Raw genomic sequence first — 18854 nt, 5'->3', positions numbered from 1 at the left:
TGGTCCAAGTTTATCTTCAATGACTTTATTGATGTCGGTTCCCATGCTAGTTCCCTCATTAGCTTCTCCGCAGTGTCAGACGCTACAACTTTCCTTTGCGGCATGTTGTCGGACTGTTTAAAAAAAATGGTTGCTGATGCAATCCCTATACAACCGTTGCAAGAGCTTGGTTCGCATTGCCGGCAATAAGTCGGACTCGTTCCCGGTGGGTGATGGGCTCCGCCAGGGCTGCCCTTTGTCTCCGGTTCTGTTCATAATTTTTATGGACAGGATTTCTAGGCGCAGCCAAGTGGCGGAGGGCTTTCGCTTTGGTGGCCTCAGAATCTCATCTCTGATTTTTGCGGATGATGTGGTTCTGTTGGCTTCATCGGGTGAGGGCCTCCAGCTCGCACTGGAGCGGTTCGCAGCCGAGTGTGACGCAGCGGGAATGAGGATCAGCACCTCCAAATCTGAGGCCATGGTTTCTCAGCCGGAAAAGGGTGGAGTGCCCACTCCGGGTCGGGGATGATTCCTGCCCAAGTGGAGGAGTTCAAGTATCTCGGGGTCTTGTTCGCGAGTGATGGGAGAAGGGAGCCGGAGATCGACAGACGGATTGGGCTGCGGCTGCAGTAATGCGGACGCTGCAACCGGTCAGTCCGTGGTGAAGAGGGAGCTGAGTGTAAAAGCGAAGCTCTCAATTTAGCCGGTCGATCTACGTCCCTACCCTCACCTATGGCCACGAGCTGTGGGTTAGTGACCGAAGAACGAGATCGCGGATACAAGCGGCGGAAATGAGCTTCCTCCGAAGGGTGGCTGGCCTCTCCTTAGAGATAGGGTGAGAAGTTCGGCCATCCGGGAGGGGCTCAGAGTAGAGCAGCTGCTGCTCCACATCGAAAGGAGCCAGCTGAGGTGGTTCGGGCAATCTGGCAAGGATGCCCCCTGGGCGCCTCCTGGGCGAGGTGTTCCAGGCATTCCCCCGGAGGAGGCCCCGGGGCAGACCCAGGACACGCTGGAGAGATGATATCTCTCGGCTGGCCTGGGAACGCCTTGGTATTCCCCCGGACAAGCTGGAGGAGGTGGCTGGGGAGAGGGAGGTCTGGACCTCTTTGCTTAGGCTGCTACCCCCGCGACCCGACCTCGGATAAGCGGATGAAGATGGATGGATGGATGGATGGATGGGTTGCTGATGCTCATCCCAGACTTACAGATAGTTAATATCCGCGTTATAGCTAGTGTAAAATCAGCTAACTGGCGTGCTAGCACTCCCTGGTAAAACCTCACTTCAAGCTGCCATCTTGAAAACCCCAGTTGGAAATGTTGACTGAAATTCAGAAAAACTCTTCATTTGGATTGGGGAGTTCTGCTACACTTAATCAAAGTACCTTTTATTCATTTATTTTTAAATGGGGGCCTGCATTGGAGATTGGTGGTAGAACTATCTCTGACTTGTTTAAGAGTGTGTAAAGCTGCTCCACGCCTGTTGGTGTCATGGCTAACGGATACATTCAAGCGCAGACAGCATTCTGGCAGTCAAAAGGGTGGCAATTTATTGACACAAAGTGAAACCACAGTGATACGTATATACAGTGAAAGGGGTAGTGGTCCAGGGCTCGAGGGGATGGGAGGGAATCCACGCTCACTTTTCACACAGTCCAATTTACGCCACTCCTCTTCTCTCGCACAGTCACTTGTCCTCACCCACTCTTGCTCCGATTCCCACTTATGCTGACACGCTCAGGGATCACAGGTAAGGGTCCACCACCAGTTCCAGGGAGATCTAAACAGAGACAGCTCGATTAGATTCAATACACCATTAAACACTGAGAGAGTCTTTTTAAAATAAGAGCTAAGAGCATGAACACGGGAGGTTCAACGTTCCAGCGCTGACTGCTCCGTGCCACAGCGTTAAATAGGGTAAAGCAGATCAGCGACAGGGCGAGACCCAGAGCAAGAGCCCACAATGAGCTCCGCCCAGGCAAGCAGGAGAGAGAGAGATAAAACAAAACAAACCTGTGGCAAACATGAGCCAGTCAGAGAGGCATGGGGACCATGACAGTTGGGTTTAATGAAGAGTAGAATTTTCGGATTATTATTGGTATTGGTATCACCAATTTTATAAACAGTACATTTGCATAATGACTAAAACTAGCACCACTGGCGAACAATAGGCTGTGAGTTCAGTTTCTTGATCATTAATATCCAAATTGTCATGATCATTGATCAACAACCACTGATCAAAGACCATTGATCAATGAAAATTCATCAGTGGCGATGGGTACCATTCACAGAGAGTTGGGCTGCGCTTACAACATTGGTGAAAGATGAACCCTCAAGCCCCCTCCTCGATTCAGAGCTGGTCTTTCCCTTTTCATGTAAATGACCGCCTTGATTCCACATGTAAACCATGATTTTGCCCTGTCCAGGATGCGTATTGAAATAAATCAAAAGTGCTCCAAAATATAACTCTAGGATTTTATTAATGTTTTCCATTCATCTGCAGAGTTTATATTATATTATATATATATATATATATATATATATATATATGAGGGGGGGGGGGGGGGGGGGGGGGGACCTATCCATGATAGTCATTATTCCTGCTTGATGTTTAGGTTCACTGTCTATGTATGTAACTGTTTGTGAGGTCATGACAATTTACTTTGGTTGGCTTCGTTGCTGTGTTTAGCATTCTGCTGGTCATCTCATTATTTTATGTTCTTTTAATGTAACAAATTTCTGCATAATGATCATATGCAGGGCCGTCCATATGTTTGTGGAAATCCACTATTTAAGAGCATTTAGTTTAACACATGGTTGCTATTAATAATAAATGCTGCTTCATTTGGTGATTGAAATAACTTGGCCTTGATTTGTGGATGCTGCATGCCACACTTTCTTTGTTTCCTGTTCCTTCTTTGTCTTAAGTTTGGGGGGTCAAGGACTAGAGAAGACCCAAGCTGGTTTTTGTCCTAATCTATTAAAAACTATTTGAGAAAGCTGTTTGGTGGGGATGTGTTATGGTCTTTGTCTCCTTTTTTTAACTGCACTTTATACAGTAGACACAGTAATACTTAATGATCATATAGTTTCAAACTATTTATGAGAGTCCTTTGAAACTATGACATTAATAAAAACTAGAAACTGAGAGAATACAAGATGAAAATGTGTAACTGTTGTATATTTTTAGTGAATTCATTATATGATAGTTTATTAGTAAAAGTTACTTTTCATTTTTAAGTTTATAAAGCATGTATTGCTATAGTCAGCTCAAAAAAGGGTTAAGTACCTTAACCCTTAAAGTCCTGGAGGTCTTTGTAGCACTGCCAGGGCACAGTCATAAAAGGTTGTTAAATATAGTAGACTATAAGTTCTAATTTCCTTTTTTTCTTGTTCCATAAATCGTTGGGTTGCAGGTTAATACTTTTAAGAAACAGTTTAAAAAGTGTCAGTGTTTACTAACTCGTTTATTGTCTTTTTTCGTTCTGTCTCTGGCCCAGCCATAAACCAAGGAGAACTTCTGTATTTGTAAATTGTCTTTAGAAGCCAGGGTCTTTCGCTTTTACCGTAAAGATTTGACACTTATATGTTTGGGGAAACGTTAAAAAAAAAAGGAGAAAAATCCACATAATTAACTGCTACAAATAAGAGATACAAGTAAATACAGATTTTTTAAAAAGATAAAATCTTAATGTCAAAATTACGGTTTACATTCTAGTTGATATACTTTTTTCCTCAAAAATAAGGTGACTAGTGTACGTCCATAAGAACCACCGAACAACGCAAGCGCGCACGCACACACGCGCGCACACTGACCCTGTTGTGCTGCCGTGGCTGCTCTCTGTTGAACCAACAGATGTGGGCGGGGTTTTCCATATAATTCAGCCAATCACGATCACCCACGACCGGTCGGTTGCGTATGCTGGTCTACAGTGGCTGGGAAAAAGAGAAGAAATGTAGCCATCCGCCAACACATGGGATTGTAGCGAAATAAGGGGAGAACTGGTTGAAACAGTGACAGCTGAAGTCTGCGGGACGTGTCCAGAGAGAGAGAACTTTAACCATGGTTTCCATCGATCATGTGGCTCACAAAATACTGACGTACTTCCCATATGTTCTTGTTTTGATTGATATTAGGTTTCAAGGTAAGACGTTTGCTAGGTGTACTTTACATTTATAGCTGGTGAATGCTACCACTAACTTGAACTCGGGTTAAAGTTCAGACAACTTTATTACATGGGTAATGTCACTGACAGCATTAGCTTGTGAAATCGCTAATATTATTAGCTGACGTTAAGCTAGCTAGTCACTGACTGGGTCAATTTTATTACTTAAAGCTAGCTGGTTTGAGCCTAAAGAATAAAAGATGATAGATAAAACTGCTTCTTTGATTACTTAGCTTGTAAGAAACCTAGGTACATGTGAAAGTCTTTACCAATTACTGTGGGGAAAGCTGTTGCCGTTGCTCTTGTTATTGATGTGATTTACATTTTTGGGCGGGTCATATACAGGAATATTTAAATAAAATCTGATTATTGCATTACTTGAATGAGTAAAAATATGCTCAGTGTTGTTTTGTTGCACTATGATTTGTTCTATTTGTTTTTTAAGGAGGGAAATGTGGCAAGGATGGGAGTGTGGACAATCACATGGAGATGGGGAAGAAACTTCTTGCTGCTGGCCAGCTAGCTGATGCCCTCTCTCATTTCCATGCAGCTGTGGGTGAGTGTCAGAGACATGCTAACAACACCAAAAAAAATGCCTTGGATTTTCCCAAAATGTTTCTTCTAAAGTGACAGTTTCATTGGCATTTTACAGATAGAGATCCCCAAAACTACATGGCATACTACAGAAGAGCTACAGTGTTTTTAGCAATGGGGAAGTCAAAATCAGCATTGCCCGATTTAAGCAGAGTCATTGAACTCAAACCGGACTTCACATCTGTAAGTTGTTGTCTTTACTGTTTCTCTAATGTGTATTTCTTCAGAAATGTTTTTTAACAGATGGTCACTTAAAATGTAAATTTGATAGAAAATAGAATTTCAAAGCAATACTTCGTGTCATACTGCAGACTAACCTTTAAGGCAGAACTCTGTGATAAATCTATGCAAATAATTAGATAAAGCATGCAAACATCTGGCAACATTATCTTTTTATTTCGGCTGCGGGCCCAGGCGTGCTGGGAAATCAGTCGGTTCTGGAAGCTGTGTTGATAACTCTTTATTTTATATGCGAAACAAATTCTTGATGTGTCTCACTCAACAGGCACGGCTTCAGAGAGGAAATCTTCTTCTGAAGCAGGGAAAGCTGGATGAAGCGGAGAGTGACTTCAAGAAGGTGGTAAGTAAAGCAATACCCCTTTTAAAGCAAAACTATGCTGGGGCAGACACTTGTGAGAGAAACAACAGTTCACCAGGAGGTGTCAGTGTTGATCTATGGCCGTAGTAACGTTGCAGTAGTCTTTTTTTTTTTTCAGAATGGTAAATATAAGTACAAAAATGTGTATTCATGGTTGTCTATACAGTGTCCTCCTTGTGGTGGATTTCAAGATAACAGATTAAAAAGCACTGTGAAGGGTGTGTTTGAAGAGATAAATGCCACTGAATGAAACTTAATTTTCCTTTACAGAACATAGAACATAAGCTAGTATTGTAGTAGTAGTAGTATTATAGTATTGTATAACACTTATAACACTATAGTGAGGAACAACAGTGTGAGATTTTTGGATAATGACAGGGTAAATGCACTTTACAAAACACAAGGTTCTTCGCAGTGAAACACCAGGGAAGTTGAAAGCCTTAAAAGAACAGGAAAGGGGGGTCATGTATATTTGAGTTTACTTACTAGATTTTTTTTTTTTTTAGATTTTTTTTTTTTTTTTTTTATGGGGCAGGGATAGCTCAGTAGAGTGGGTAGAGTGGTGGCCCCATGATCGGAAGGTCGGGGGTTCGATTCCCCTGAACAGCTACCCCGAGGTACCCCTGAGCAAGGTACCGTCCCTACACACTGCTCCCCGGGCGCCCAATGGCTGCCCACTGCTTCACTGAGTGAATGGGTTAAATGCAGAGAGGAATTTCCCCACGGGGATCAATAAAGTACACTTTCTAGATGTAAATAATGGGGAGCGCTCATTTGAGCATTCTCGCACCATTTTAGAGGCTTGAATTTGTAAATGCATGTCCAATTAGAATCACATACTGCCACCTAAAATCATACAGTAAATGGCCTTGCCATGTCTGTGAATAAGTCTTAGGTTCCAATCGGGCTGTACAATATGAAGAAGAATAGGATCAGATGGATGATATTAAAACATCCATCTTTTTCATATTACACTCGTTTTATACATGGATATGGTTTGGTTATGAAAAGTCTGACACGGAGCACAGAACTGGTCCCCAACACAGACACAACAAACCTTTTCTACCAGAGTATAGAAAGAGTTTACGAGAAGCAAAAAAGAGCCCCCAGGTGCTCAAAACAAACCTTACACTCAAAGGTCAGAACAGGCTTTTCCCTGCAGTGTGCCATGTAATAAAGACAAGTCAAAGTCACAACACTTGACTGCAGGTACACGACACCCAGCTATAAACACTTCACACAAGTCGAGTTGCCTGAGATTCACAGAATTTACAGAAAATGCACTATTTTGCGATTATATATCATTATCGGGATGAGAAATGTCTTCGGATAAGAGATTTTGGTCATATCGCACAGCCCTAAGTTCCAGGGACTTGGATGAACAGTTCACATGGTGTCACTTTGACCTTAAAGTATGCAGGTCATAGGCTTGTTTTTGGTCACCTGTCCACACTTCCCTGAAACCACCACCAGCAAGCTCTGAACTTCAAGTTGAAGCTTAATGATTAGTCCCATAATCATTCTTATGTTCTTATGTATGCTACACTGAATGATCACAGCCTTGGAATACTTTTAATAGTCTATTTCTGGAATTGCCTAAAGTATGGAAAAGTATTTAATTTTAAGCTGAGATTCATCCTCCATCAAGAGTGCAAAGAGTTCTTTTGCCTCCAGGGGGAAAGATTACATCTGAGCTTCTGCAGTCTTTTTTTTTTATTTATTTTTTTTGTGGACTTGGTTTTGCTGGTATACTGTTGAGGGAACGGGCCAGAGGTGCAGGCTGTTCTGCTGCTTCAGCAGTCCACAACATTGGCCTGGTGTAATGCGTCACATTTATGCTCTTCCCTTAGCTGAGCTAGCAGGAACCATTTAAAGAGTAGATAGGTCTATTTGTAAGAGTTGTGCCATTAGCTGAGATGGCTCTTGTGAGTATGATGACCTCTGCAACGAGATTCATTATAACGTTATCTGTGCAGGGACTGGCAAGCACTGCAGTGATAAGTAATATTTTCGGGAGGCAGAAGATGGCACAGAAATCTCAAATTGGAATACATCTATGAGAGATGGAATCACATTTTCTTTAGCTACATTAGTACTTAGCGTAATGCCTTGAAATCTTCTAGCTGAAGTCCAACCCCAGCGACAAAGAAGAGAAGGAGGCCCAGAGCCAGCTGACAAAATCAGATGAAATTCAGCGCCTGGTGGCTCAGTCACGCCGGAGCTTCGACGACAAGGATTATGTGACAGCTGCTGCACAGCTTGACACCGTCATCGAGGTGAGAGACATTCCTTGCCAGTATTGACTGATTTTCCCACAAGCATAGGATTTTCTGCATTATCATCGATACAGAGAGTACAGAGCATTTGCGTATCACCTGAAGTCTGTAAGCGTTATTGTCCGACTGTTGCAGACGTGCATTTGGGATGTGACCTCTCGTGAGATGCGAGCAGAGTGTTTCATTCAGATGGGAGAGATGGGGAAAGCTATCAGCGACCTTAAAGCTGCATCCAAGTTAAAGAATGACAATACCCAGGCTTTCTACAAGCTGAGCACCATCTACTATAATCTTGGAGACCATGAGATGTCCCTCAGGTAAGGACTCACTTGCAGACTGTTTGCTTTCAAGAAGCTCCCTGCTGCTGTTTACACTGTGGCAATGCCACAATAAGGCAGCATGTCACTATGGTTGATACTCTACTAATCACAAAGCTTTTATTCTAAATTTAAAGAAATAGCAGGAACATTTCTGATAATGATTTAATCTTAGTTATTTTTTTCTTAAAAAATATATTGGATTTACACTTCATCGGAGTGCAGTATAGCGGGTAGCTCATTCATAGACTGTGCCTCATAAGAATAAAAAAAAAAAAAAAAGGTAAACTGGATTTTAAATTTTGCTATTATCTTAAAAGGGTTGTCTTTTTGTACAGCCATGCACTTTTGCCCACTCTCTGGAAGTCTAATTTTCACCACTTTCAGTAATATGCATGAGTGAAGTGTGCTAGATTTCCTCCTCTGTGTCAGAAAAGGCAACACTTTAGCTTGAATGTAAGTTTTGAGGAGGAAATGGAGTCAAGAGGCCAAAATAGCTGAGTAGTACTGCAACGGTTCATGTGGCCCAAAAAACCCCCCAGAACTTGTGCTTATTTAAGGTGCTGTGAGTGGGCGCACACTGAAGGCTCTAATGTTGAAGTCGACTGTCTGCAGAAGTTTGCATTCAGTGGTAAAATTGCAAAACAAGAAGTGAACCAAACATAGTGGTACAGAGAGCAGCGTATGGCTTCACAAAGGCATAGCCTTCATGGATTTCAAAACACAACTGAAATTAATATTGAAAATTTTTGTGTAGATACTTTTATATTTTATAAAATGGCATCTTTCTATTCTGATGAACATCATGACGAATGCATTTCCACCCTCAACATTACAAATGTGTGTATGATGATGATGTGGACTGCTGTTTCAGTGACTGGCCTTCTCATTGCTATTATTATTATCATCATTAGAAAGACTGTAGCCATAAATGACATAAGTAAGTTACTAACAGTGTAGGGACTAATGCGTCATTAAGTAACGCGTTACAGTTACTACATTATTTTTGTGTGGTAACGAGCACGGTAACTAGTTATTATGCCAAAACCAGGAACACGTTAGTCGTTACTGGGATTTAGATAGGGTCGTTATTGGTTACTTCGTGTGGTGGCTATCACGGAGCTTCCGCAGATTCAGTAACATTAGCAAGTGGTGGAGGCCAGCAGGTGGATGAGGGAAAGGGGAGGCAAAAGGAGAGACCCGAAGTGGCCGCCGGTCCGAGTGTCAGGTGAACTGAACTTCAAGTAAGAAGTTATGACCTGCAGTCTATCTGGGTCAGATATAAACCAAGTTTAGGTGGAGTTTATTTTCGTTATGCTGACTTTTTTGCACTGCGTACTAGCTAGCATGACAGAGTTTCTATACAGCTGGGTGGGTGCTATGTTACTGATGTTGAACTTTATTTTGTTCATAAGGTTAATTATTAGAGTTGCCAATCGTCCCCTAAAAAACGGAATCGTCTCATATTCAGAGAAAATGTTACGGGTTTCGTATTGAGGTGAAAAGGAACGCAGTTTGTCCCGGACTTCAGCTACAATGAAAAAGACACAAAGCTGGATTTATTCTGTGTCTTTGCTGCACAGCTGCCTCTTCTCCTCTTATTCTCTCCCCTCCCTCTCCTGTTTCTACTTCAATCATGAAACTGATCAATGATCAGCTGATCGGCTTTTCTCTCTTGTTTGTTTATCGCCCACTTCGCGCCAGAAAGAGGAAACCGCCGGATGTCGCGCTAAACAGCAGCAGCATGTTTAAGCTTGATCAGCTGTTGTTAGAATTTATTTACAATTAATTTCTAGTATCAGCTGATGTTTGCTGGAGCCACAGCTGTAAAATCTGCTGGTCATGATGTCGGTTTGGTTATCTGGTGAGAGGGAAACATGAAGACGAAACCAGGAGATGTGCTTACTGAATCATCAGAGCTGAACAGGTGATGGAGAAACAGGTTTACCTTTTAGGTGACAGGAATGAGTTGAAGGGAAGTTATGAACTGTTTCTGAGATACAAATAACACCAGGATCCTTTTTTTTTTTTTTATTTTTTTTTTTTTTTTTTCTTTTTTTTTAAATGTAGCTGACAGCTGGTAACTGTGCAGGGGCGGGTCTAGCAAAGTTTTGCCAGGGGGGCAGGTAGGGTATTAACAGGGAAAGGGGGGCACAAAGAAATACTTTTCTTTCTTATTCTCATTTAAAATATCTAGCTTTTTAAAAAAAAATTATTATCTGAGTCTTACAGCAAGCGATTGAGATAGAGAGAGAGAGAGAGAGAGAGAGAGATATATATGCCCGGGCTGATTTGTTTTGTCCCAGTCCAGGACTCTATGCAGCTCATCTGCAGTCTGGTGTTACCTACATCTTCCTATTCAGAAGGCAGAATTTCCGAGTTCTGAGTACAATCAAAAGCACCCACAGGCGTGGGATTTCTCTCGTGGAAATATGCACATTATTTTTTCCTTTCTATTGGTAGGTGGCACAGTGCACTTGTGGCAAGTAAGCAAGCTAGAAGACTAGCAATCTGGCTGGGTATCCAGTTACGGAAGCAACACATTAACAAGAGAATTCTGAGAAAAACCAAAGTTACTTTCAAAGTAACTAGTTACTAGGGAAAGTAACGAGTAACTTGAAGTAACTGAGTTACTTTTGATAGAAGTAACTAGTAATGTAACTAAGTTACTAATTTAAAGTAACTTACCCAACACTGGTTACTAATGATCATGCATTTGTACATTAGGGTTTATTTACTGTAAATCTGGTGTGTTATTGTCATTCTGTTCATGTCGTCACCATTGAAAGTTGGCCTTTTCAGCCTCACCTTTCCTCTGTCCTATGATCTCCAGTGAGGTGCGTGAGTGCTTGAAGTTGGATCCTGATCACAAGCAGTGTTACAGCCATTACAAGCAAGTGAAGAAGCTCAACAAACAGATCCAAGCTGCTGAGGAATACATCCAAGAACAAAGGTGTGTTTGTATGTTCATGAAAACATTTTTATGAGCACGAGTTTAAATTGAATCCTCAGGAATAATGTCGTTTTGGTCCACCTTTTAGAGTGCTGGTTTAAGTGGTAAGAGTAAAGTGGTACGGCTAACAGCATATCAGTGAGTGTCCTCACAAAGATAGAAATGTGTCAGGAAAGTCTTCATCTCTGTAAATATAAAATAATATCCCATCTGAATACCAGGGGATTGCATCAGCTGTACAATGACGGCTCTCTTATCCTCAGGCTCCCCCACTTCTCTGGTTTTACAAAGAGGCGTGCAAATCCCATCTTAACGTGAATGGATGTCACATCATGTTTGACATATATAAGGTTTCATATTTACAAGACTTAAAAGAGAAATTAACGATGGTGTGGTGTTTGTGGGTGCAGTGATCCATGTTGCAATCCCCTGTTTTGCCAGCGTCACATAATCGCCTCCCGCTTCCTTTAGGTATGAAGACGCAGTGAGCAAGTACGAGGCGGTGATAACGACCGAGCCCAATGTGCAACATTTCTTGCTTCTTGCCAAGGAGCGAATCTGCCATGCGCTAACACAGGTAAGCCCCTTTACTGCTGCAAAAGGATGTGTTAGGCCGCTGTGCTTCTATTAAAGGATCTATCCAAGCTTCGTTTTTTCTTTGTTATGACCAGGCCCAGCAGGCTAGCAGAGCAATCTCAGTCTGTAGCGAAGTCCTAAAGTCCAATCCTGCGAATGTTAACGTGCTGAAGGACAGAGCTGAGGCCTATCTCCAAGATGAACAGTATGAGGAAGGTAAGCCTGACATATGTAGCTGCATCAAGGTCCTTCAAGATCGAGGGTGGGTAACATTTTGTCTGCTGGTTGGACTGACTTGGGCACAATAAGCAAACAGGAACACATCAGCTGAATAGAATCCCTGCATCAGTGAATAAAAACAAAATAGTACAAATATATATGCACTTTATAAAGTCATAGATTATAATTGTCACTCACTTGCACTTCACCAAATGAAGAAATTCTAGATTAATATTTACCATTTATATTCATATGTAACATTTCCCATGCATTGACGTCACAATAGCTGGCTCTAGTTTTAGACTTTCATTTTCCAAAGTCTGATACAAAAAGAAATTGATTTATTAGTGGCCAGTTCCCTTGCTCTTATTTTGAAAGTTCAGTTCCTGCTAACCGGATAGCATAAGGAGGTCTCACCACTCAGCAAGCACCTTGGTAATGCTTGTGCACAGTTACTCGCACACTTGAGCCACATTCTCTTTATCTCAGAAACCGGAGGTCATCGGAAAAAGAAGTGGTGTTTTGTCGGATACCTGAAAAGTTGAACACAATGCTTGTTTATTGGTGCTTAAAAACGCTGCAGTGTTATTGGCTCTCTCTATGGATTGTTTAGAGAATCATAAATGCACAACAGCAGCAGCGTACATTACAAGTTCTACAGTTTTAGTAGCCGTTTAGTGCTGCTGATGTCTTTGTAGCACTAGTTGCCTTGTGGGTTCTCCTCAGTAAACAGAGTGAGGAGAAACTTGAATTGCTCAGATACACACAGTTCGTTATTGTAATTAGTACAGGGGGGAAAAATGCTTGCTTAGCTGAGTTGCCCTACTTCAGAGCGCCGTCTGCCTCTCGTACTCGGCCACTGTGCAGCCGCTTGCTGTGCTCCACGGCGCACACTCTCCTCTGACCCCACTCCTCCTATACAGGGAGAGAGGTTAATTAGCAGATGCATGCAGGTGTACCACTCTCTCCCAGCTGGCACGGCTCCCTAAACACTTCTTCCTACAGCTGATCCAGCAAAACAAACCCCACCGCCACAGTCTTGCATTGCAAAGTCAGGGTCTGTGTTGCTGATCCAACTTTCCTAATGGGAAATCCAACTTTAGAAGGCATTCCAGCTAAAGGTTTCCCACTCAAAATGGAGCGTGGCATTATTTTGAAGCTTGTGTGCAGATGGCCTGTTTGTCTTCAGTTCAGTTTGGGTGTTTGTTTTATGTCTGCCCTGCTTTTGAGCGCATTCAGCAATGTTTGGATGGAATTTCTTTACATTTGGCAAAAACAATCACTCAAAGATTAAGTCATCAGAATCTAGAGGTTAAAGGTCAGGGATACTATGACTTCACAAAATGCCTTTTTTGGCAATGCCTCACACAGACTATCATAAGACTGTCACGTTAATCTACAAGAATAACATGGTGAACTGTAAACTGGACAGAAGTCAGCTTCACTGAGTCTCGACAGACATGTGTGCAAACTGCAACTTTACATCTGCAAAGTGGTAATTACAGATCAGCTTCACAAAAGCTGTTACACTTCCAATCTTGGAGCCTGCAGCGCTGTAGATGCTGAAATTCAATTGAAGTTTTTGTGATGAGAACACAGCGATTAGTCTTACTGACTTTATTGGGTACAACCTGAAACTTAAATGCCATTCAGCATAGCAGCTCTGCCTCATAATGAAGCTTATAATGACCAACTGAACTACATGTTTGCTGCTGAGTCTGAAGTTATTTGTTTTATACCTTAAATGTTTTTCTCACTTTAAATTTAAGAACGGAGCAGGAAAAATGTTTGAAACACACGTTAATGTATTTCAGATGAACTTATGCAAACTACAACCTCAAATGTTAAATTAACGCCTCTATAACTGTTGATTATGAAATTTTAAAGTGGGTGAGGTCTGGACTTTGAATGGGCCATATTTCTATGCTTGTTTGGTTCTTTTCTAGTTGTGATGTTGTGAACTTTAACATTTAACATGCTAACTGAGGCCTGCATAGTCTGAGATGGCGCTCTTGGGGTGTTTTGCAGTATTTTTGAGTGTTGCACAGTCTGACCTTGAGGTGAATTGGCTGGGATGTTCACTCGTAGGAAGATTGGCAGCTGTCTCGAATGTTTTCCGCTTGTGAATAATCTTTCTCACTGCAGAATGGCGCACTTACCATTACCCTCCTCAGATTGATGGGCAACAACCGTTGCTCGTCTAAGATCACTGATGATGTCTTCCCTCCTTGGCATTGTGTTGGCGCACACACAAGAATGCTCCAGACCGGGAGACTGCCAACACTCCGTCTTTTATGGAGGCGTTCACATTTGTTGCGGATCAGTTAATCGAGTGCAATCGAGTGCATTTGATTATCAGCTCCTGACTGCTGTTTAACCTGTGAGTTTGTCTGAAAGCAGCACAGGTGTGCTTTTTGCACTTGACTGTAATTACCCAAACTCTTGTGCACTACCTGTAACTGTTGTCATGCTAGGAGCCCAACACAAGGGGTCCTTGTAACACAACACAGTATGCAGAGTGAAACAAAGTTAGGCGTCAGTGAAACCTCATTTAAGCAGCTTCCTTCAGATCTCATAACTGTACATAGAAACGTATGTAGAGTACATCCTGCAAATTAATTTTTGCATGTAAACCAAAAATATTGTTTTTCAGCCAGAAGAGAGAGATTCTAACATCTAATTACCTTCTGCCTCATTCGATACAATCTGTCTGTTAATTACCAAATGCCTTCTATTTTTGAATTTAGATAAGCACAGTGCAGGTTACATGTGTGGCTAAATATAAGAATCTTCATTTTGAATTTGGTTGAAGCATACAGCTAACAGATCTCAAGCCAGAGAAGACAAACGTCACCAACCCTGAGAGCACCTTATTACATACAGCATGATTAGAATTAAATGTGGAGCCGAGTGTTGGAGGTAAATATAACCTGCGAGATGTAGACCTGCCCAGCACTGCTGGCAGAGCAAGTGTGCAAAATTACTTGTTTTTCAAACATGAAGCTTCAATGGCAGTGGCAGAAAGTGCACGCACACACACACTCAGCTCTTACTATCCTTAACGCTTTACTGACAGAAGGAGGTGGGATTAGGCTGAAACAACGGTCTCCCCATCTCTTGTCAAATTGCAGAAATGATGGCAGATGGTGAAATCTGCAGGAATAGTCTCCCACTAATCATTTTACCTGTCACCTGATGTTCAGCTACTGCTGTGCAACAGACCAGTGCATATTTTTATCAAAATTCCTGCCTACACTATGTGTATCTGTCAATTAAATTTAAAATGTAATGAAAACCATCACACCCATCTCAACATGTTTTTATACAGACTGATATTGTAATAGCCAAACCTTTGGTGCTGTAGGACTCGAGCTGGGTAGTGTTAGCTTGAAGGTATATTAAATAATGACAAACAGTGTAACCAGTGACTATATTCAGCAGCACAAATGTACAGACACATTTTGAATGTTTGGACAATCATTAGGGGACTAAAAGCAATACTTGAAGCATTATGCAGAAGCAGATGATATAATTTTGAAACATATTGGCTTTATGAGTACACGATTAGTTGAGACAATGCAAATTTCTTGGTCTCTGCAGCATTTGAAGATCAAATGATTCATGTACTGGGCTGTGGTGCAGCCCCTCTGTTTAAATTCTATGAGATTGGCTATTTTAGCTCCTCTCCATTTAAGGTAATTTTTTTTTTTTTTTTTTCTAAATCTGATTGGCTTACCTTTACAAACAGAAGGTTTGAACAGCAGGTGGGTGAAACTGCTCACAGCTAGAGCCCTGTGTCTGAGCTCCTGTGTGCTTCTGTGTTCATTGTGGCAAGTGATAAAAATACCAAATTGGCACAGACAGTTGAAGAAACATCAGGAGCACTTTGCTGTTGGAGAGCAAAATGTTGCAACTCTCGCTTTAGTAGATTTTTAGTGATGGAGAACGATGCATTTGCAAAATCGCTGGGTAAATTGTGTTTCTGCTCTGCAGAATTAAATATTAGTTGTATCTCAGCTTTAAACTCAGATGTCAGAAACAAAGGTCAACATATGCATAAAGAAAATGTTAGCTACAAAAAAAATAAAGATAAATTAAACCTCTGTGCTTAAATTAGACTGTATAACCGGCAACACCCATATTATTATTGAAGGCTCGCATCTACTAAGCCTTTATTTCAACTCTTACAATAAAACACACACATATATCAATCCAATTAAACCCACAGTAACTGCTGCCATCAGTCCAGGCAGGTCAGCCTGACAGTAATAATATTCTTCTCAAAGATCCCAGCATCACCCCAGCAGGTGATGCTGGCTGGACTAAGTCTGCGTGTGTTGTAATCACCATGGCATAAACACATCAGCAGGTAGTGAAGCCAGACCTTGTGTGGGATTTTTACCTGTTAAAAAACACGGGTGTTAATTCACCACAGAGGGTAAACAAGCCTCAAAGCAACCAAACGTGTGCACACAAACAGCCTTAATATGAAAGTTTATTCAAGGACACTAGTGACGTAATATCACAAAGTGGATTTTTGTGGATCCCGTGCTTCACTACTGATAACAATCATTTGTTACGTTTCTTTAAGCGTCTGCTGTGAATTTAAGCTATTTTAATTTAATTGCCACTACCATGGTTCTTCGGTTTCAGATACACGGCAACCATTGCTCTGACAGCTGGATAGTTTCTGAAATTTTAATTGCCATACCTTGTGTAGGTATTTTTATTTATTTAAAAATGTGTCTGTACTAAAGGAATCAATTCTCCAGCAAGTAAGGTGTGTTTAAATCGGCGCAGGTGATGCCGCTCTTCACCGTTCAGAGAGTAATGCTTTTTCTCTGAGAAGTCTATTCTCATTTGTAGAGGTCGATACTGATTTTTACAGAAATTTGTGACAATATAGCATCGACAGCTTGAGCAAGAGACCTCATAGATTCGAAGCTATATAGTGGTAAAGTACAACAACAGTCAGCTCAATGCACTTTACATTGTAAGGTAAAACCCGACAATAATAAAGAGAAAACCCCAGCAATCAAACAACACCCTATGAGCAACCACTTGGCGACAGCGGGAAGGAAAAAAAAGTAAAGTAATGTACAAAATTTTCTTATATTAAGAAACCCCCAAAATCGGGCTCAGGGAGGGAACGCTGTCTGCCACGACTGGCTGGGGGTGATGAGAGGAAGACAGGATAAAAGACATGGACGATTAAATGGAGAGTGGTGTATAAACACCATATAGTGAGTGAAGAAGAAAAACTCACTGCATCATGGGAAGCCCCCAGAAGCCTTGGCTTATTAGTCTAAACTAAGTCTTTCACACAGCAGCTGATCCCCTGAAGCAGGGTTACTTAAAACAAAGCAGAAGATGGGGATAAGGTGGAACTGATTAAGTGTTTAAGTCAAAACTGAACAGCACAATGCCAGCATCCAAAATCATCTGCATATTAACCCATATTTAGCCACAAAGTTTCTTGTATTTGAATGAATGAACTCTTACATAAGGGCAGGGGAGGAGCAGGAAGCTGGATATACTGTAGATTGGTGTTAGAGCAGTTACATCAAAGATGTGTTTTTTCAGTTAAGGTATTGTTTACATCACATTATTAGTTTTCAGTGAATAAATAATACTAATTTCATTGTACTCCTTTTTTTGTCCTCTTCAGCTGTTAAAGATTACGAGACTGCTGCAAAACACAGCGAGGGGGACCGTCACATCAAAGAAGGTCTGGAAAGAGCACAGCGGCTACTCAAACAGTCTCAGAAGAGGGATTATTATAAGATCCTTGGAGTGAAGAGGTGGGAATCGGTCAATGGATTTGGGAATTTTTGTAGATCAAGTTCAGCAAGAAAATGTAACACATTATTGCCAATCAGTTGGGGGAGAATTTAAACTTAAAGTAGTTTTCTTATGAAAGACCGCTGGTTTGCTTTAAGGTTGCTTTTTTTATCAGGCCAAAACATCACTGCTCTTGAATATTTCATCATTGATGCCTTTTGAACATTTTTGAGTTTAAAAGGTCTACTGATAATCTAAGATGGAATACAAATTTACAGCCATGGAGGCATTTGTATTACACTGGAGCTAGAAAACTAACTCTGACACTTGGATGAGTATTTTTAGGTCTGGCTTATGTCAAAATGAGAAAAGAAAAGCTGTTCTTATCTTTGACAAATGTGCTGATAATGCTGTCGCCGTGGTCACAGAACTGCCCAGAAAAAGGAGATTATCAGAGCCTACAGGAAACTGGCACAACAGTGGCACCCGGACAACTTCCAGGATCCGGAGGAAAAGAAGAAGGCAGAGAAGAAGTTCATAGACATCGCTCAGGCTAAGGAGGTTCTCACTGATCCAGGTAGAGTGTGTGTGTGTGTGTGTAAAGTTGTTAATGCAAGCCTAAATCACTTCAAGAGTTGCTGTACCGTTTACCATTACCCTTTAGATTGTTCTCTTCAGCTCTAACATTAATGGTTTTAGAAAAAGAGACACTGATTTCTAATTCAAGTATGTGACAAGAATCTTCACGTTTTCCTAGAGATGAGAACCAAGTTTGACCACGGAGAAGACCCCATGGATCCAGAGAGCCAGCAGGGGCACCATCATCATCACTTCCACGGCTTTCAGGGTTTCAATCCGTTTGGCTCCGGGCCCTTTAACTTCAAATTCAACTTCAACTGAGGCGGCTTACTCTTCAGCACAGCTGGAGTGAATATTTGTACTTTCCTCCCTATTTAAAAGGGAGATCACTGGCATAAAAAGACTGTTCACAAGTATCATAAAAATGTGGAGCATAAGGTGACTTGATTCAGTGAGTCTAATTAATTAAAAATGCATCTTTGCTGTGGAAATCAAAACTTTGGGGGGAAAAGGTCTCCTACTCTGCTAACAAATATCAGACTTGAAGCGGCTTTTATCTGACAGATCTTACTCTTGTATCCTCTCCACAAATTGTACAATCACTTCACATCCATTCGTAGGAATGTATTTGTACAGAGGTACAGTATTATTTTTGTATGAATGGAGGGTTTTTTGAACTGTAAATAAAGAGCTATTTATGTACATTAAATTGAATCGAGAGCATTTTTTAACCGACATCGACAGAGACTAAAGGGTAATAATTGTGACTCCTGAAATTCACGCTGAAAGTGTATATATTGAAGAACAGACCAAGAAAAT

General features: G+C 41.4%; 1 protein-coding gene across 1 annotated transcript; it reads left to right on the top strand.

The window, feature by feature from the left end:
* Nucleotides 1–3858: 3858 nt before the first annotated feature.
* Nucleotides 3859–18744, top strand: dnajc3a (DnaJ (Hsp40) homolog, subfamily C, member 3a). The gene is made up of 12 exons (XM_040005635.1): nt 3859–4121; nt 4588–4698; nt 4795–4919; nt 5242–5316; nt 7458–7610; nt 7746–7927; nt 10761–10880; nt 11352–11457; nt 11552–11672; nt 17344–17476; nt 17885–18033; nt 18214–18744. Exons 1-12 carry the CDS (start codon nt 4040–4042, stop codon nt 18354–18356), a joined length of 1500 nt encoding a protein of 499 aa, XP_039861569.1. The 5' UTR covers nt 3859–4039; the 3' UTR covers nt 18357–18744.
* Nucleotides 18745–18854: the final 110 nt, after the last annotated feature.

Source organism: Simochromis diagramma, unplaced genomic scaffold, assembly GCF_900408965.1.
Source record: "Simochromis diagramma unplaced genomic scaffold, fSimDia1.1 OVJJ01000501.1, whole genome shotgun sequence".
Taxonomy (NCBI): Eukaryota; Metazoa; Chordata; class Actinopteri; order Cichliformes; family Cichlidae; genus Simochromis; species Simochromis diagramma.
The sequence above is the reverse complement of the archived record's forward strand: the minus strand, read 5'-3'. Positions and strand labels throughout refer to the sequence as shown.